General features: G+C 39.3%; 1 protein-coding gene across 5 annotated transcripts; it reads left to right on the forward strand.

The window, feature by feature from the left end:
* The first annotated feature begins 375 nt into the window (after positions 1-375).
* On the forward strand, positions 376-18,171 carry U2AF1 (U2 small nuclear RNA auxiliary factor 1). Of its 5 annotated transcripts, XM_054069110.1 has the most exons (11): positions 390-516; positions 1,431-1,969; positions 3,049-3,136; positions 3,347-3,403; positions 5,283-5,313; positions 5,887-5,953; positions 10,198-10,247; positions 10,806-10,904; positions 12,101-12,234; positions 12,566-12,658; positions 15,187-18,171. In XM_054069110.1, exons 3-11 carry the CDS (start codon positions 3,090-3,092, stop codon positions 15,317-15,319), a joined length of 711 nt encoding a protein of 236 aa, XP_053925085.1. In that variant the 5' UTR covers positions 390-516; positions 1,431-1,969; positions 3,049-3,089; the 3' UTR covers positions 15,320-18,171. The 5 variants fall into 5 exon arrangements, with proteins under 5 accessions (XP_053925065.1, XP_053925058.1, XP_053925085.1 ...); XM_054069104.1 differs by lacking the exons at positions 3,347-3,403; positions 5,283-5,313 and adding an exon at positions 6,770-6,836; XM_054069096.1 differs by lacking the exons at positions 3,347-3,403; positions 5,283-5,313; positions 5,887-5,953 and adding an exon at positions 6,770-6,836.
* The last annotated feature ends 1,216 nt before the right edge of the window (positions 18,172-19,387 follow it).

The following is a 19,387-nucleotide window of genomic DNA, read 5'->3' on the forward strand; positions in this document are numbered from 1 at the left end:
CATCCCATTAAAATGAGCCCTCGGAAGTCACAAAACGGGCACAAGATCTCTGGGAGGATTTTTCCGTGTGCGTGGGCAATACACGCTGTCCGAGCTCTTGTCTCGCTGCCCAGGACCGATGGGGATCGCTCCCTCGCATTGCCCTGCCCCGATAGTCGCTTCCTAAAGCTCCAAACCGACCCCCATTGAGATGATTTGGGGTTCTTCTCGCTGTCGGGGACCTTGCACCCCCAATCCGACCCTGCGCATGCGCGGCTGCGGCACCACTTGGCTCCCGCGGGTCCCGCCCCACCCCACGGGAAGAGGCGAGGCGCGCCGCTCCCCTCAATGAGGGGGCGGGCTGAGCCGCGCGCATGCGCACAGAGGCCCCCCCGCTTGCCCGGCGGGGACTCGGAACAGGCGCTTCCGGCGCGGCGGCTGTGACGTCTGCGTTGGGCGCCGGGCTGTCCGGCGGGCGGGCGGGTGGTGGGAGATGGCGGAGTATCTAGCCTCCATCTTCGGAACTGAGAAGGACAAGTGAGTGGCCCATCGCCGCTCCCTGCGGTTTTCGGCGCCACGCGGGGGTGCGGTGGTGGTGGGGGGAAGACGAGGGAGGCCGGGGGCTGTGGTGGCGGGGAGGGGGAGGGGAGTTCGGCGGAGCGCGCGCGGCTCCCCGCCTGGGCGGCCTGTTCCCATCGTGGCGGTCAGCCCTTCCTCCCTTACCCATCCCCCTTCTCCACTCACCGCTCCCGCCACAAGGACCGCGGCGCGCCCCCCAGGAGTCCTGCCCTCCCCCACTCCCGTCCCCCCGTCCCCCACACCCCCAGCGATGGAACGTGGCGGCGCGCGACCGCGGGAGGAATGGGGGGGGGGGGCTGGGGAGAAGAGGAAGCGGGACGGGCGCGCGCCTCCCGCATTCCCCCCTCCCTTCCCCCCTCCCCTCCCCCCCCCCCCCCCCCCCGTCGCCGCTGGAGCGCGCGTGCGCGCGCGCCGCCGGGGAGGGCGGGGGAAGGGAGGGAGGAGGGCGCGCGCGCGCGCGCCTCCCGCTGCGTGGGGGCCTGCGCGTGCCCGCGCCGCCGGCCCCGCCCCATGCGCTTCCTTTTCTCCCCATGCCGGGCCGGGTCTGTCTTCTCGTCGGGGACTTCCTTCTCCTCGCTCCCCTCCCTGGCGGCCGCCATGCGGGTGTGCGCGCCGCACCTCGTGGCGCCTTGCCGCCCTCCCCTCCGTCCTCCCCTTTTCCCTTCCCACCTCCCCCCTTTCCCGGCGGCTGCGCCTTTCTGGTGGCGGGCGGGAGTGGTCGGGGCCGCTGGGTGCCGAGCTTCCTGCCGCCTTCTGCCAGAAAGGGCCGCCCCTCGCTTCCCCTTTTGTTCGCGTCTCTGCGCCTCGCAGCAGCCCGAGAGCTGCCGCTCTGCTGCAAGGACAGCGACTGGTTATTTCTCCCCCCTCCCCAGGGTGCGGAGGATTTCCCCGACTGCTGCATCCTGATCCTCAGGCTTCTGCCTGCAGCCTTCCACGCGTCGGGAACGCCTCTAGTTTCTCTGGTTGTTGGAAGCGTACTTACAAAACCCTCCTAACGAAAATTTGGTCACCGTCAGCCTGACCAAACCAACGTGTTTTTCACTCGTAAAAATGAAACGGGGCATCGATGTGCTGCAGGACTAAATTATTGTCAGCCCCTGGCCGTGAGGCTTCTGTTTTCCTTCTACTTTGTAGTGCTACACGCCAGTTCCAACCCATTCGTCTTGTCAGAAAACCAATATCGGCAGCCTCTCCTGAGCTCTTGTCGCTGTAGCGTCCTTATTGATATCATGCATTACAGTTTTACAGTATTAGAATATGCCATTATAGCAGGCATGAAATTCCTCTCCTGGTCTTATTTTCCATGCAGAAAAGAATCAGAACTCTCCAGAGGTGTCTTACGTTGAAGACACTATTGAAAATGTTATAGTTAGGGCTTTTTTTTTTTTCAGGATAGAGTTCAGAAAAGACAGTAAGTATATTGTAATACTAAGTATATATTTTAAAAAACGTAATGAATAGCAAACCATTTTATAGTAGAATGTTTTGCTAGAGATCAGATATGATTTAGTACTTCAGTGTTTTTTCTCTTCATGAGTTGATGTTGGTTATGTAGGATTGTAGAGAGAAATGGTGTCAACTATAAGAATAATAACTATTCTTCCAGGAGAATTCTTATATTTCACTTAACCATATATAGCCGATAATAGTTTTCTTGCCCTTCAGCATTTTACATTCCGTTTTCCCAGTCAAGGTAACTGAACTCCTTATGGTTTTCTTCCATCATTCCATGTCAGTTACACTTAATGTGCAAGAGTTTTACTGGAATTCCTAAACCAGTGTAGTTTTGAAGGTGTCATGAGATGATAGTTAATTCAAGAAAAGCTTGTGGTTTAACAAAAATACTAAATACTTCCTTTTAAAATTATTAACTACATTAATGGAAATGACTTAATTTAATGAACTTATTTTGCCTATGTGTATTCTCTCTGTAATGTGATTTTTCTCCTGAGTTTATTTCAAATCTTGTGTTGGCAACACTTGTGAGTTACCCTTAGAGCTTAACTTTAAACAGGTAGTTATAATACATTAGGTAGGTGCAACTATATTTGCTTTAAAGCAGGTTACATTGTCTAGACTAGAAAGTTGCATGAACTAAGACACAACCATGTAGCTTGTAGTGTTAACTTTTCAAACTGTTTTTCACATTTTTTCCCATCCCATCACCCAGTGAAACTGATACAAAGGCAAGAATGGAGAACCAGAAGGGTAAAACAGTACTAATCGCTTCTGTCCGTGGTGTCATGTACACGCTTTGGGTTTGAGTAGCGGGTAAAATTGATTAAGCGACTGGCTGTAAATTTGGGGTAAAGAAGAATAAATATGAACAAATTTGCTGTAATGCTTCTGTATACTGTTTTGATTATTTTTTTTTTTTATATGTTACTTTCCCACATCAAGATAAAGGCATTTAGGGCTTATGTTTTACAGGAGTTTCTTATTAGTGCTTTCTATTCTAATACGTAACTACTTCGGTTATTTTACTTGCAGAGTCAACTGTTCATTTTATTTCAAAATTGGAGCTTGTCGTCATGGAGACAGATGTTCTCGGTTGCACAACAAACCAACATTTAGCCAGGTTTGTTTTCCTTTTTGTTTGCTTTTTTTTTTTTGTGGAAGTATATTCTTCTTTAAAATGTAGATTCTTAGATACAAGTGAATAATTACCAAGCTCCAAATTAACTAGTTCTCTTTGGCCCCAGTTTATATGGATTTTTGCTTTTTTGCGGTCTTCCATTTACTTCTCCCAGCATTTCTAATTATCTCCTGTCACCCTTAATGGCTGCAGGAAGCGATGCTGTTGTAAGCTTGCCTGTAGTAGAGTCCAACCAGTGCTAACTTTCAGGTGAGTGTGCCTTCTCAATGATGTTTAGGCACTGAAACCATCCCCATTTTTTTTTGTAGCCACAAACAGTGTCAGCATGTTCCACCTGTCTCCAAGGTGTGAGCTTAACTCTTTTATGCATACAATAGAAGAAAACTAATTAATAAATAAAAGCGACTCATCTATTGTTAAATTTATTCTCTGACCCAGGCTCTTAGGTTTCGAGAGTAACTTATGTATTTCCTTTGAATGTGAGTAATTCCTTCTCGAAAATAACTTGCCTGGTTGCTGAGGGTATATATTTCAGCTGATTGACAAATTCTTTAGTCTTTGGCTATGCGGATATTGATAGAGACATAATGTGTGACTGCATGTCTGCCAAAAAATAAAAAGTGCAGTGGCTGATAGGTTTTTATGAGCTCAATAGTTTTCAGAAATTACATTCCAGGAGAACTGTATGGTGTACTTCTTTCTATCACTGTTGATTGTCAAGGTATACAGGTAAACAGATTTCTTCATAAATATGGTGTATGCTAAGTAGTGCCTATGAAAGTTTTGCATTATCAGCAGTTTTACCCACAGAGGTAAATTTTACACAGCAGTGGAGTCTTCTGCAAGTTCTCTTTAACTTGCTTGGAGCAGAATTCATGAGGATGGTGGGCTGGTGTTGGTTTGAGGAGAATTAAGGTGGCAAGCACTGCCCATGTGACTGGACAACAGAGGGGTGGTGCTCATGAAATGAAACTTCGTGAGTGGCAAGGAGAGTTCTAGAGGGGGCTGCCTGGGTTACTGCTCAATAAAGACCACTGCTGTTTTTTTGTCTACAAAACCAGTTTTCCACTTACAGGAATTTAATAATTTTTCAGTGTAAGTATTGTATCTCAAAAAGATCATTGTCCATTTTCAAACCTACTCCATGTTGCTGACCTGCATGGAGAGCACGCTGAAATGTGGCTGCTTATTTAGAGACTTGAATTTAGGTCATTGGCTACTAGAAAATATTTCAAAATTAGACAACTTCCACAGCAAAAATAGCAAAAAAAACCCACCTACATATTTTTTCTTTTCCAAAAAAAAACCCTATTCATGTGCAATAACGGTTTCATCTGTCAGTGCAGTCTTCAGCTTTGCTTTAGAAACTGCAGTTAGGAGTGCCAGCTGAAGTGGGTCATCAGGCCACATCAGATTTATCCAGTGATGTCTGAGACCACTAAAGCATTGCACTTGACAGACATTCTGTATTGAAATGTCTCAGACATATCTGACAGATTTGTAGGGTTTGCTATAGAAATCTCTATTTGTATGCGAATTGATAATCATCTGTGATAGAAGAACAGATACCTTACTAATGGGAAATTACTGGCACAATATTTTTATCTTGTGTTGCTATTGCTGGTGCAGCTATTCTATAGAAGAGCTGTCTTAGGAAAGGTCTTGCAGTCCTGGGTCATCAAATTACCACCAATCAGCAGAAACACTGTAACCGCATGCATGTTTCTGTCTCTCTCCAGTTGTAGGCTAAAACATAGTTATTTTAAACCTAGGCCAAGGAAGCACAAAGCTTTGGTTGGTATAGTCATAGCCATTATAAAACAAGTGTGTGATTTTTTTTTTAATGCAATGTTACAGATATTTTTCTACCTGTTAAGTGGGCAGCATGTGTAGGTATGACATTGTCGGTCCTCTGACTTCTTTAAACTCTGAATTTGTAATGTGACTAATAGTAATGTGTAAGATAAAATTATTTGGGGATTGTGGTTTGTACTAACTAACATTGAGGTTGTATTTTAAGTAATCAATTTTCAATTTTTGAGCTACTTACAGTGATATGGACATTTGGATTTTTTTTTTTTTTTTTGTAATATTAGTTTACTAACTTAAACATGGTTTGTTTTTTCAGAAAACTTGATTTTAAGAAGAACGGTACAAATGTAAGGTTTCAAGTCTGCCTGGGCTAATTCTTCAAGTAAAAAGCAGAAGGGCTAGAAGGATATTGTCCTTATTTGAAGGATCGGAAACATGTGAACTGATGATGCTATTATATTATTTAAACAGAAATTCCACCAAGAAATTCCCCATGCACAAAATGAGATGTAGCTCTTGCCTAAAAACCTTACTGTCAGGTGTAACATTTTAGAGACACTGGCATTGTGTATTATATGCTGTGCACATAACACTATTTTTCCCCCCGCTAGGCTTACAGTAATGAATCTGATCTTGAAAGCTAGGCATCTCCATAATCTCGTTAGGTTACTGTGCCTCACAATTCCCATTTTGAGGGTAGCTGTTGAGACAAATGCAGCTCTTTCTTGGTGGTTAATTAAAACTGTTTTCATAATATGATGGTCTGGATGCAATTTTGGAAGATATTCTGCAAATACAAAAGGAAGTCTTGAAAATAAAATATTACTTTTAGCTGTTTGCAAACAAGTTGTCTCTTTGCAATTGTCTATTATATGCACAGCAGCCAGTAGAATTCCCCTTTTTATTTTTTTTCCCCGCAGACCATCTTGATTCAAAACATCTATCGTAACCCCCAAAACAGTGCACAGACGGCTGACGGCTCACACTGTAAGTCCCACAGTTGGAGAAATTTTTTTAAAGAATGGTGTTAAAGAGCCCACTCCTAATTATGAGAAAATAATGTTGGCTTCTGAGCTGCTGACATAAAGCTGTTGCAAACAGGACAAGTGACGGAACTCTTCTTGCGCATAGATCAAGAGCTTGTTAAATGTGTGCAATTCAGAATGCAGAATTGGCTGCATAGATTGGACTTAATGCAGATCTTTTGCACTGCAAAGTAAAACTTGATTTCTTAGTAACACTGCATTCTTTTTTAAGGATTCACCTGCAGACATTTCTCAAATTCTTGATTTAACAAAACAAACAAAAAAAATAGGTTTATACGGGATGTACGGTAAGTTTCCCAAAACTGTGGGTTTTCCTTCATCTTATAACTTTTTTAGGAAAATGGAGATTTCATGTTATGCTGTAATTATTGTATTGCTTGCATTCATGGGGTTTTGCTACTAGCAACCGTTCAGTAAAACCAAATTCCAAAAAATTACTATGCTTGTAATTCGAATACTATGTCTAGATTTTTTACATATTACATACCTGCCTGAAATCATTCAAAACCCCTCGGTATTAATATCAGTGAATGAAACAAACAAAAAAAATACAATAATGGAGTATCATGAGATCTCTATTACTTTACAGTGTTAGGTTGATTCAGAAAGGTCACCAGCTAAGTGAAAGTTCTCCTTCTTGGGAGAGAATAACCCACCTCTCTTTCAGCACAGACTCGGCTAAAGCGACCCTAAAGGAAACCAGTTTCTTGTTAAAATTATTTTCCATAATATAAAGTTGTTGCGTTTTGTATTTCAGACCATTGCCCTCTTGAACATTTACCGTAACCCTCAAAACTCTTCCCAGTCTGCTGACGGTTTGCGCTGTAAGTTCATACAAGTTCCTTCACTGGTTCCCTGGGCTTGATTGTCAGAGCTCAGTGTCGACTTAAGCTGGTCTACCATTGTAGTTTAACAGATCAAACTGACCACGTTTCTTTAAATGTGTCTGAAACAAACACTCCAAAAAATATAACCGAAACAGAAAAAAAACCATTTTTTTTTGTCCTGCTCACCTTCCTCCCTACTCCAAAACTATGAGGAGAATCTGAATACTATCTATTAAATCAAAAATTGTACTTCCCCTGTAAAGCAGTCTTGGTTGCACTGCTTTCTTCCCTCCACCTTACTCCCTGCCAGTTGCCTGCATCCTAGGAATGCTTTTCTGTATGTTTCGTGCTATCCATTAGATTGCACTGTCTAAAAGAGCAGGACAAAGACACATTGACTTCATCCAGAACAGATTTCCTGCTTTGTCAAAGTTAAGAGAACTGGAATTTGAAACTTTTCAGACTGCATGCAGAAATTGGTCCTAGGTTAATGCAGCTTCCATTTAGAGTTTGCTTTGGAAGAATACACTTTGACTGACAAACTCTTCCCTTCTGGCAGCTGTCCTTTTTGGATAGGTGCATGCTTAAAATTCTTTCCATGCTTTGAAAATTCAAATTCCAAAACAAAGTTGCATATTTATTTAGGAAAATATATTTTTAAAAGTACTTTTGAGGAGGAGAAGGCATTTGGGTATGGTCATGAATTTAATTTAATGACTCCTCATGAGGTAGGAATGGACATAAGAAAACACACCTACTCTGAGACTGGCAGAAGTTAAATGACCACGATTGTTGATCTGCGATTACTCCTATATCACTGTGATTGAATCATCAATATTATAATAAGAGATACATATTAAAAAAAATAAAACTTTTAGGACCAAAAAGGATCGGTGTTATTTTCTAACTAATATTTCGTGTTGAAGTGAATATTTACTGTGTGGTAATAAAGCTTTGTTTGGCTATTCCTTTTTTTACCTGTTGTATTATAGACTAGTCCAGATTAGTTACCAGCATTTGATTAGCTGTGCTTTGTGAAAGCAGACACTGACTTGAAAGTCAACACTGTCACTTCTGCTTCTAAAAGCAGTAGTGGCCCAATTAAGTAATTTGAGTTTTTTGTCACACAATCAAGCTAGATACATAATGGGTCCTGTAAGTTTCTCTAGATGCCTAAACAGTTCCATTGGTTTGTAGGCTTTCTTGTTGCAGATGCTTAATAATTAGTGCTGTTTCAGTAAACAAAAAAAACATGTACCATTGGGTATCTGCACTCTGTCCCTTAATTCTTAATGTGCTGGTAACTAATTTGCACATAGTTACAGCCGTTTGGTCTGTGGAGCTGTTTAGATTGTACAGCTGCAAGAGTCTTGAACAGATTCTCTAGCGTTCTAAATGCTGGTATCCAACTTTAGTTTGTCTTGACAAGCAGGTAGATACATTACGGAGCCTAACTGTACTTTCTGTGGTAGAGCTGGAGCTCTGTTGTCAGTAGGTTTGCTGAAACTCCTGGCTCCCTGTTTTTTTTGGTTTTTTTTTAATCTATTTGTCCCTACTTAAGTACTGCATGTAATTTAAATGGATAACTTGGGTAGCTATTTAATGCTTTTGTTGTTGTTGCTTAACTGTCTTCCTTTCTATTGCCGTCGTAGAAGATTAACCTTAGTTTTGAACAGCAATAGTTTTCCTGAGTATTTTAATTAGTAATTGGGCTTCTCAAGGTTCAGATACCAGTAGCCCTGGAATATGAATGTTTGTAAAGGCTGTGCATATGTATGCTTCCCACTTTAGAAGGACATTCAAGTAGTCATTATCTAACTGTTACTTAAGGTCTCCTAATTTAACAATGGAATCTCCATGTAAGTTTTTAGCACTTGTCCATCTGCTAAAAAGTAGTTATTCCTGGTGTGGCTCACAGAGCCCCTGTCACCTTTAAAAAAAAAAAAAATCCTTAGGTGTTAGTGAGCTGTTATCAGTGCTGTTGGCAGAACCTTGGGAATAGAGTTAAGTATTAAACTGTCTAAGAAATACTGGTTTAATGTTTGATATTTCCTTAATTTTCTATATAACTGTGGGGGAGCAATGGGGAATAAGAAAGTTAAAAGTTCTTAATATGCTTCCAAAGCAGAAGTATTGTTAGCCTCAACTGTATTACAGATGCCCCTGAGCTGCCTTCAGGAGGTAAGCTGGGCAGGAGAAAAGTAATTCCAGTTCCAGAGAGAGTGTGGCTGGTTACTATTAGAGCCTTTGAAGAACAATGTAAAGTTTGTCCCAATGGTAATAACAGCCAAAAATGACTGAGCTCAATGCATCTCTTTTTTTTTCATAGCAGCCTAAAGTGGACAAACTCAGCTTTGTTGGCTCAGTTTCTTGTCTTTCACACTCTGTGAACTAGAACAGTGGTGTTTGTAATTTAAAGGCTAGAATATTTTTATAGCATAAAATGTAGGGTTCATTTAAAAACTGCTTCACTTCATCTTAATAAATGAATTAACTGCTGAAGAGCTAATACATTAGTCTTTAATGTATGCAGCTTAATGTAGTTTAAAATGCTGTGAATTGGAAGAAATAAATGAAAATCATTTTTATATTTTTAAAGCTTTGAAAAATCAGCCAAACTTATGTTGGCTTTTATAGCAGCAAGCAAGGAGCGCTCCTTTGTAAAGTTCAGCTTGGAGCTACTCTAACCTGAATATATGGGCTCGCTTGTCTTGTGCTACAAGGGGAGTTCTGCAGCACTACAGAAAAATTAGGCAATATTGAAAGATAAATTAGAAAGTGGCTCTCTATTGCAAAGCATTATGGTACCTTTTGAGGGCACTGAGAAAAGTGTGTCATTTTGGTAACTATTTTGAGCAAATTTAAAAAAAAATCTGGGCTCTTTTACATCGTGAGCTCTGAAATTCTAGTGTATATGCTGGAGAGGTGGACGTGCTAAAATGAAATTCTGCCTTTAGGATGAGGAATGCTAAATTGTTATGCTTTAAAATATGCAGATGTGACAAAGCACTTGCCTTCTGTTTAGGTAAAATTGTTGGTAGGTTGAGGATAGGACTGTACATTAAATTTAAGTGACATTTCAAACTAATTCCTTTCCCCCCTTTAAACTTGTGGCATACAAGTTTGGTTCTTCTTAAAACTTGTTTTGATTTGATCATATCAGTGTAATGTTTTGACATACTATTTTGGGAGTCAAAAGTCGTCACACGTACTTATTTTTAATATTCCTATTAGTTAGCTCCTTGCTATATGGTGTCTTTTATGCTCCAGACGGCCTCTCTAGATTGTTTTGTAGTATGATCAAGATCTCCTCTTCCTTATTTGTAGGCTCTAATCAATATGACTCTTCCTTTTACAGGTGCCGTGAGCGATGTTGAGATGCAGGAACATTACGATGAATTCTTTGAGGTATGTTAAAGATGTAAAAATGCAAGTGTTTGTGGATTTCTTGACCCAAGTGAGTTACATAGATTTGGAGAAAAGCGCTTATTTCTTTACATGTTCCTATAAAGTTTAGAATGATGAATATTTACTGGTATAACCCTTGGATAGTTAGGCTTTAACTTTACTGTTTGTAATAGGCTTTGTTTAATTAACAGCAACTTAAGCAATATAGCATTTTGATTCCATAATCTCCTTCTTTCCTGTAAACTTAAAATTAGCTTAATTACTTGTGTAGAAGTAAATTAAGTAAAATTACAGCATCAAGGCTTATATGTAGTGTTTTCAGTGCATCTTACGTGTTCTGTAGATACTGTATAATTAATGTTTTCCGTAGCTCTTTCTTGTATCCTGTTAGCGCTGTACTTACAGGTGGACACAGTACAAGCCAAGCAAGTACTAATTCAAAAATCGGAAACATAAAAATCAAATTTGTTTGCTTTTGTACTTAATGACAGCTAAATGAAGTACTTCTGTACTTACAGCTAACGTGCTGCAAACTTTTAATGGTTTCTTTGTATTTAGGAGGTCTTCACAGAAATGGAAGAAAAATATGGTGAAGTCGAGGAGATGAACGTTTGTGATAACCTTGGAGATCATCTAGTTGGAAATGTATATGTAAAGGTAGGGTAGAAATGTTTTTATGTAATCAGTAGGGGTGGTATATATTGATTTATGATTTTAAAAGCTAGTGTATGCCTGTGGATTTTGTGAGAGTTGCTCTTCGGGTTATAAGCTCCTCCAACTTCGCAATATAAAGTAGAAAGAGTGAAAATGTGAATGGAATTTGAAATAAATTTTAAGATATTATGAGACGCTTTCTTGATAGTCAAAATCTGTGTCATTTTCATAAAGATTAATGCTTTTTTTTTTTCTTTACATTGTTACAAACACAGTCACCACTGCTGGACTGTTTAGTTTGCCAAGATTAATTTGGGGTCTGTCTTCCCACCACACTGCCTTTTAAGCACTTCATTATGAGCAGAGGTTTATTCGCAACAGGTGTGTTTATTTTCAACAGGTGCATTTATTTTCTAACTTCCCAGTTAAACAAAACATCTTGTACCCAAGTTACATTTGGCAGTAGCTGAGTGGTTAAAGGTGCAGACTGGGGCCCTTAGGTTTAGCTCTTAAAAATCATTGGTATCAATGAGAACAAAGTTGTCACTCACAGAAATTTTATTGTGTGTACATGGGGGTGTGTGAGAATATTTTTATTGTACTTTCTTACTGTACTTACCTGGAAAGTATTTTCAGGCCTAAAACTCTCAGCTGTGTAGGTCATAATCAAATATAAGGTATTTTTAAATTTTAAATTTTTTAAAACAACAGTGAGAAGGAATTTCAAGTTTTATATTCGTTGTAAAAGAGGATCAGACTTTTGTAAATTCTAATTTAAATGAATGAGAGCTTCAGTTCCCATGCAGATTTCTCTGAAACATAAAGAAAAAATCCATTACATTTAGAGCATTAGTGTTCTGGGAAGTACTCTTTAAGTGTTCCCTTCGTTTAAAGTTGTACTAAGAAAACACAGTGTTTTCTGTCATATTTTAATACAAGCCATGAATCTTGAAAGACCAAATAGAACATAATTCAGAGAAAATATCAGTGTTGTGATTAGCTCTGAGTCATGATTAATTAAAAGCTAGCATCTTTGCCCCTTGATTTCATGGAGGATTTTGTCCCAGGAAGCTACTGAGAAGTAGCTTCTACTGTGATTACTAGTCCTAAGCCTCAGATTTAGCACAACTGATTTGATAGAAATCTTTGATCTTCTGTTGCACCTCTGTAACATGAGAAAATGTTAATTTTGCTTCTAGTTTCGCCGTGAAGAAGATGCAGAAAAGGCTGTGATTGACCTGAACAATCGCTGGTTTAATGGGCAGCCCATTCATGCTGAGCTCTCACCTGTGACTGACTTCAGAGAGGCCTGTTGCCGTCAATATGAAATGGGGTAAAAAGTTACTTCCTGTTTGCCTATGACAGTATCTTTGAAATGCTTGCACAGGAAGGGTGGTTGCTTGGGTGTGGGTTTTATGTGTAGCTTAGTGGAGGAAGAAAACCACTTCATGTAATGTTCCTGTGGAGGACCTGCAGTCAACATCTTGACTTTTGCCATCTTTTAGGGTTTTGATCTAGGAGTGAGTCAATGCCAGTAAATGATGCTTGCAATTTACTCGATTTAATGTTAAAGGTTACCAACTTTTAGATGGCTAGGAGTCCAGTAGGCAGACAGAGACAGGGTACACCTGGGTATTTTCACTGTCTCTTGGATTCTGTTTCAGAGAGTGTACACGAGGAGGTTTCTGCAACTTTATGCATTTGAAGCCCATTTCTCGAGAGTTAAGACGCGAGTTGTATGGGCGTCGTCGTAAAAAGTAAGTTTTCTTTTAAACGTGTAAATCAAATGGAAATTAAGGATCAGTTTCAAAAAATTCTGAAGCCAAATCTTTAAGCTTAAGTCCTCTCTTTCTCTTTCTAATGCTGTTCTGACATGCACCAATGAAAAGGCATCAAGTCCAATGAAAGGGCATCAAGTAAAGCTAGCAAGCCACCAGCTTAGAGCAAAGGAGTAGGTTTTTGTCTAAAAAAAACAAAGGAACAAAATAAACAGAAACAATGTTTCAGTGGTTCTTGCTATGTGGTGCTGTGGAGGCTGAGGGATGTGGCTTTAAGAGAAGGCAAGGTTCAAAGAGAAGAACATTGATTGAGTCAAGTATGTAGGACCTGCCTGTGGCCCAAATCTCCAGACTGCAAACTGTAACAGGTAAGCATTACTTGGTAGAAGTATTGCTTTATGCTTTTTCTCTATTCTCTTCTAAATGTATTTGCTTGTGGCCTCTCTTAGAAGCAGGCTACTCAACTAATGGGTATTTTGACAGGATCAGATTAGCCGCTTTCACCATTATGCACTACCAGGCATATCTATAGATTATATTATGGGCTCAGCCTATTTATTTTATTTTTTTTTTTAACAGTTAATGGCAAACTTTTCTATCTTGTATTCAGTCCTTAGTGTTAGCAATGAGCAGTTCCTGTTTTGAGCTCAATTTTTACTATGCTAGCCTCACAACTTGACCCTTCTTAACAGGAATTCTCAGGAGGGCAAAGGAACAGTAATTTTGCTTAATGGCAAAAAAAGATTGTGATAAATAAGTTTAATTTTATTTAATATAAATATATAATAAAATATTTATTAAGGCACCTCATAGGAAGGCTTTTATACCACTGCTGTTACTATGATGCCTGTCTTGTGGTTTGTTCACTTTGAGCTGGATTTGATGTGCTTCCTTTTAGGACCATGATATTTAATACAGGCATATACAGTTGCAAGCTTCCTTTTGTATAGAGCAAATTTTGTTGGTTTCTTTCAATCACAGAAGGAGCCTGGAATTATGAAGGTGTTTTTCTTATAAATGTCTGTAATTGGCAGCATCTTAGAATTTGTGAAGAAGAATTTGGCTTTGGAAAATGTAGATTGTGCTTAGACACCTGTATTTGTGCCTAAATACTTTCCTAAAATATCCCAATTAATTTTCATTTGATCTTAAATATAAGCTTTTCAGATGTCTGGATGATTTATGAAAATGACAAAGCATGCTCTTGTATTAGGCTTTTGGTCACTCCTTTCAATCTGAATCTGGATCTATTGAACTTAGTAAGGCTAATTAAGCAATATCGCCTTTTATTGCAAGAAAAGATTAGGCTTGTATGTTTGGCTCTGGAATATGATTGTTTTACCTATAGCCCAATTTCAGTCTGTGGTAAAACAAAATAGCTGAATCCCCCATCCAGTTTTGTCTTTATTTGCCCAGTTTAAATTCTTTGTGCAGCTAAAGCTGTCACAGGTTATTAGCAGTGAGGGTTGATTATTAAAAAGAACCAGTTCTCATGTCAGTGGGGTTTCACAAGTAAATTGTGTAAACTAGACTGACTTGAAAGTAGTTCTACACAGAATGAAATACATGTGAGGTTTTTTAGTAGAAAAAAAGGGGTAAACCAGAACTTTTGAATTTAGTTCAGTTTAGGTTAATTTAGTAATTCTGGAACACTCGGTAATATGCAAGAGTTGTCTGTCTCTGTCATAATACAATTTGTCACCACAAACTCCCATCCCAAAACGTCTCACCGTGGGACGATATTTTACAAACATAACACTTGCAGCATTTGTTTTCCTGAGCTTTTTAGTTCTGCTGCAGTTTCTACAACCATTTTAAACTGTACTGTTCACCTATTTTATACAATAGACTTCTGTAAAGTGCTTAAACATCTACGCTAGTATTTTCCTTGACGAGTGCCATGCAGGCTATAAATGTGTAGTAGCTGTGTTAGCAATACACTCTGGGTGGTTTCAGCTTTCTTCCTAAATTTAAACCCTTGACCTCAGAGGCAGGGGAAATTGTTTGCAAATGCTGATGGCTTCTGGAAGAGAGGGCAGAGGGGAAAAAAGAAAGGGAGAAACACCAAATAAGAGAACTGAGTTGCATTTGTGAATTAATGCGGTTTTTTTAGTTGGAGTGAATTTACAAACAGCTGTAGGCTTGTTCTCAGTGTTAAGAGCTGTTCCTAACTGCAATCCCCTTTTCCCGCTTCTCTGATTAACAGCTGTGTAACCGTGCATTTGGTTCCTTTACATGCCTTTCTTTTAAGTTTTGCACATCTGTTGTAATGGGTGACTGGCAGTCAACATTTTAAGTCTTTTAAAAGATGGCATGTGTTGGCTTTTCAGTATGAAGTTCGTTCAGTTTGTAAATACTTGGTTTTGCATCCTGATTGTGAATTTACCAGTCCTTCTAATGCCATGTTGTCTTTTTTCTCTCTCATTACTTGCATCCTTAAATGTTCCACTGTGTGATACTTCCAAGTAAATTGCTGAAACAATAAAACGTTCAAACTTTCTTTGAAGGCATAGATCCAGGTCAAGGTCCCGTGAACGTCGGTCTAGATCCAGAGATCGTGGTCGTGGAGGTGGTGGTGGAGGAGGACGCGAACGTGACAGGAGGCGGTCAAGAGATCGTGAAAGATCTGGTCGATTCTGAGCCATGCCATTTTTACTGTATGTCTGCTAGAAAGTGTTGTAGTTTGACCAAACAAGTTCATAATGAGATTTTTTTTAAAGATGGGCTTCTGAATAAAAAATTTGTAGTGATACAGTATTCTTTGTGTAACTTGTTTCTTGTGGGGGGGAGTCTTTTTAACTGTCATTCCTCTATCTTGACAAATACCTGGATTAACTATGCCTGAGGGAAAGGTGGTAAATGCATTGGATGAGCGCCAGTTTTGTTTTGGTTTGGGGTTTTGTTTTTTTTAATTCGGGTATAATTTGAACTGTTGATGAAAATGATGTGTGTATATAATATAAAATATTATATACATAATAAAAATAATATACTGCTTAAGAAACAGTTACTCACATAAGTGTCCCTTTTCTGCTGTGCTGTCTGCTTATTTAGGGTTAGTTTAGGCACATTTAAAAGGAAGGCTGTGCGAAATGCATTTATTTACCAAGTAGAAACGCTTAGTTACAAAAATGTATGTTTGTTTGTTACCAGAAGTCTGTGCTCTGTCTATCAATGTGACTGTGGCATTTACAATAAATCCAATTTCTTGGTGTAACATCTAAAGCCTATTTTCTAAGCACTGTGGAGTAGTTGAGTTGCTACTCCTGGCTGTGCCAGAACACATAGTTCAGGTTTTTGTATGATTCCTGACTAAATTCCTTTTCTTTGGCTGGAAAGAAAGTTACCTAATGCAGTGTATGTGGGGGGAAACTAATATTTTTATTGCAATGATTCCATAATAGGCAGGTGAGTTTTTTTAAAAACAAGAAACTCATGCGCCAGGCAAAGTGACACACAGGATCTGTTGGAGGAAATGCAAGGTCCTAAATACAAGGACCAAATTTCTTAACAGATTGAGTTTTTTTCACTGTGTTCTCTTAGCTGTCACTTAATGAAAAGCATTTCATTTTCAGGGTCCTAGGAAACTAATTGGAAGCTAGTGGAAAATAAATCTTTTTCTCACCTTTGCTCACTTCCTGACACTCTGAAGTATGATTAAAGCTAATAGGTACATGGCAGTTTCTTCATAGACATCTTTCTTTTTAGTTGAATTGCATACTAGCCGTGTATCATAGACTGTGTATCTCTTAAGGAGTTAAAGCTCTGATGAAGTGTTGCTGGAACATCTTAGGTGACAGTTTGTGCGTTGGCTGACTTGTGGTTTAACTCCATTCATGTCTGCTTTTTTCCAAGTGTAGTGTAGTAACAGATCTTGGTCTGTGGTTATATCTCTGCAAGATGAAACTTTTATGTACAGGAATCTACATAATACAACATAGCTTGCCATTGCAGGGAGAATTTATTAGTGCTTTTTTAGTTCTCAGTCTGATAGCTTGCTAAATTATAAATCTGTTCCTTGATCACTATTATAAAGGGAAAGAAATAGCAAGGGTATGGAAGCATTGCAAAGTCAGATTAACAACCCAGCTTCTCTCTGCCTCCTAAATAAGTGAGAAACCATTTTGCTCACTCGAACTCGGAGCTGGAAAACAAAATAATATTGAAAAATTAGCTTTTCTAAATGAATCTGCTTTGCCCCTTGCAACTAAATTCTTGCACCAATTCAATTTGAATTTATTTTGTTCGCACTGGATCATTGGCCAACCAGATTGTGGAACTTATTTTGCCGGTAATGTTTTCAAGAAATGTATCGATGTGAAGATGGCTTCGCTGCTTGTGTTTAATTACAAGTTACACTTTAATTTCACTGGAAAATATGCAGTGCCTGGCATTAGATGGCTGAACTGAAGCTTGTGGTGTTTCTCCTGGATATTAGAAATTTAATGTTGATAATTTAGTTATTGCAGTTAACAGGATATTAATCCAATTCTGTTTCCTCTTCAGTGAGATGTGGGATGAATAGTGAGCTAATTTAAACCTCAAGCTCAAAAAGGTGTGGGTAGCCTTTCTGCTTGTTTTTTTTTAACTATTATCTATAGTGTTACGTGGATACTATTTAAAAAGGTTTAAGATCATATTCACACGGATGAATGGCAGAATCTGATTTGCTCTATAAGCAAGTTAATTTTAAACTAGTATAAATATGTCCCTATAACAGCTTTCATCTGTTTAGATAAACCCTGTTAAACTGCAGCTGTGCTTTTGCGTGAGCAGATAGCAGGTTGATTTCTCATACAGTCTTTCTGAGGAAAGGTGAATTCCACCAAATGCATCATATCATGGTCTGATTGCACAGCTACCCAAAAATTAACGATGTAACTGCAATATGTCATAATGGGCACTGAAAGTAATGGATTTTACTGGATACTTAATGGAAAAAAACTCGTGCACTGATCATTACCTGATTGTGTAATGATTACCTAATTACAGCATTCAGCATATAAACTAAGCTCAAGGCATATCTTCAGTTAGGTTCACCTATTAAGACTATTACGACCAGTGAAAGTCAACAGACTTGAAATTTAAACTGCATGTACTTGGTTAAACACACACAGCGGTCCAACCTATATTGGTTTACCAATACAAACCAAGTTGAAATCCTGCCTCCCCTTCCTGTTGTTGCTTATAATGTCATAGGGTGATTTTTTTGGTTTTCCTCTTTCTCCCCAAAGGTACCTACTTCTCACAAATATTTCATTGTTGACTCTTTGATTAAAACAGTGGATCTTAATTTACGGAACTTCTTTACCTCGGATAAGTGACAGCATACAGATTTTCTGAAGTCTGAGTCAATTAGTTCAAACTGTTAATCCCAAGTGGCTTCCTCTTCTTTGTATTTGGCTCTTACTTTGTGAAAATGCTGCTTGGATTTCATGTATGTTAAGACTGTAAAGCCAAATGGAGAAAACTTGTTCAAAATAAAGCCTTTTTTTAATAATAATCTGACAAAAATTATCCCTTTCCTTTAGATGGGATGCTGCTTCGTAAATGAATGGTGGACATAGACTACAGGTTTCAAATTCCTTGCTCTTGTCTTGAGCTATTTTTTGAGTGATTCTTTTGCCTTCTGTTTTGTTTTTTTTTTAGAGCTGGCGGAGCATGTCTTCAACTAAAAAAAACCCAGCTTCTTCATATTTACTTGATAAAAGAGTGACTTGGGGTTAGGAGTTGGGGTTTTGGTTTGTTGTTTGTTTTGGCTTTTTTTTAATTGGGAAGGGTTCTGATTGAGAGATCCTCCAAGTTTTTGTTGTGGTCAGTAGAGAACAAGAAGGCTCGCATTCAACAGAAGGAGCATCTTCAGTTGAAGAAATAAGTAACTGAAAAAGGGTAATGGCTTTTTAAAGTTGTTTATTCCTAGTGTTGCATTGCTCAAACTGCAGAAATATGGGTGTTGACAACTGTCGCCACTGTTCAACAACAGCACCTTAAAATGCATTTACCTTCTTGAATACATTAGAAATTAAACTGCTTTCATAGCACTTGGGGGTGAAGTGTTCCTCACTCCATTCTCTAGAAGCTTATAACTGTTGCTGCTGCTGCACTGATTGCTGCCCCAAACGCCAGTCCTGTTTAGGAAAAGCCAGAACTAAAACATGGAACCAAGTTGGTGTGCACTCATTGCAGCTGGTAAGGAACTAATGCCTCACTGGTAAGGCTGTCCTATGTGAGAATAGTTGTAGCTTTTAGTATTTGCCGTTTATTGCAAACATGAAGCTGAGCACAGTTTTAACTTGGAATGCATGAATTTCAGATTTGAAAACAAAAAAGCCACAGTTGCAGCCAAATGTAGAATAAATCAAAATATTCTCAGGTTGAATTGATGCAGGATGCATTCTAAAACCATGCACAAGTGTCTCTGAATTCATCCCATCAGCACTGTGACTTTCTTACAAGTGTCTCCAAATAATTTTTCTTTCTGCAATATTAATTTTGTTGAATTGACACATACGAAAAATGGAGTGATGTCTCCTGAACTACGTGGACAATCCTTGTCAGCAATGTGCTCATCAGCTGTAAACATCTCATCTCCTGTTAATGCATGTCACGTTTTATTTCTTAGAAGACTAACCTTCAGCAAGAAGAACCACCAGTGAAAGGATGTGGCTGTCCTATACCACAGTCTTCAGCAGTGGCAGAACCACTTTA

Source organism: Cuculus canorus, chromosome 1 (genome assembly GCF_017976375.1).
Source record: "Cuculus canorus isolate bCucCan1 chromosome 1, bCucCan1.pri, whole genome shotgun sequence".
NCBI lineage: Eukaryota > Metazoa > Chordata > Aves > Cuculiformes > Cuculidae > Cuculus > Cuculus canorus.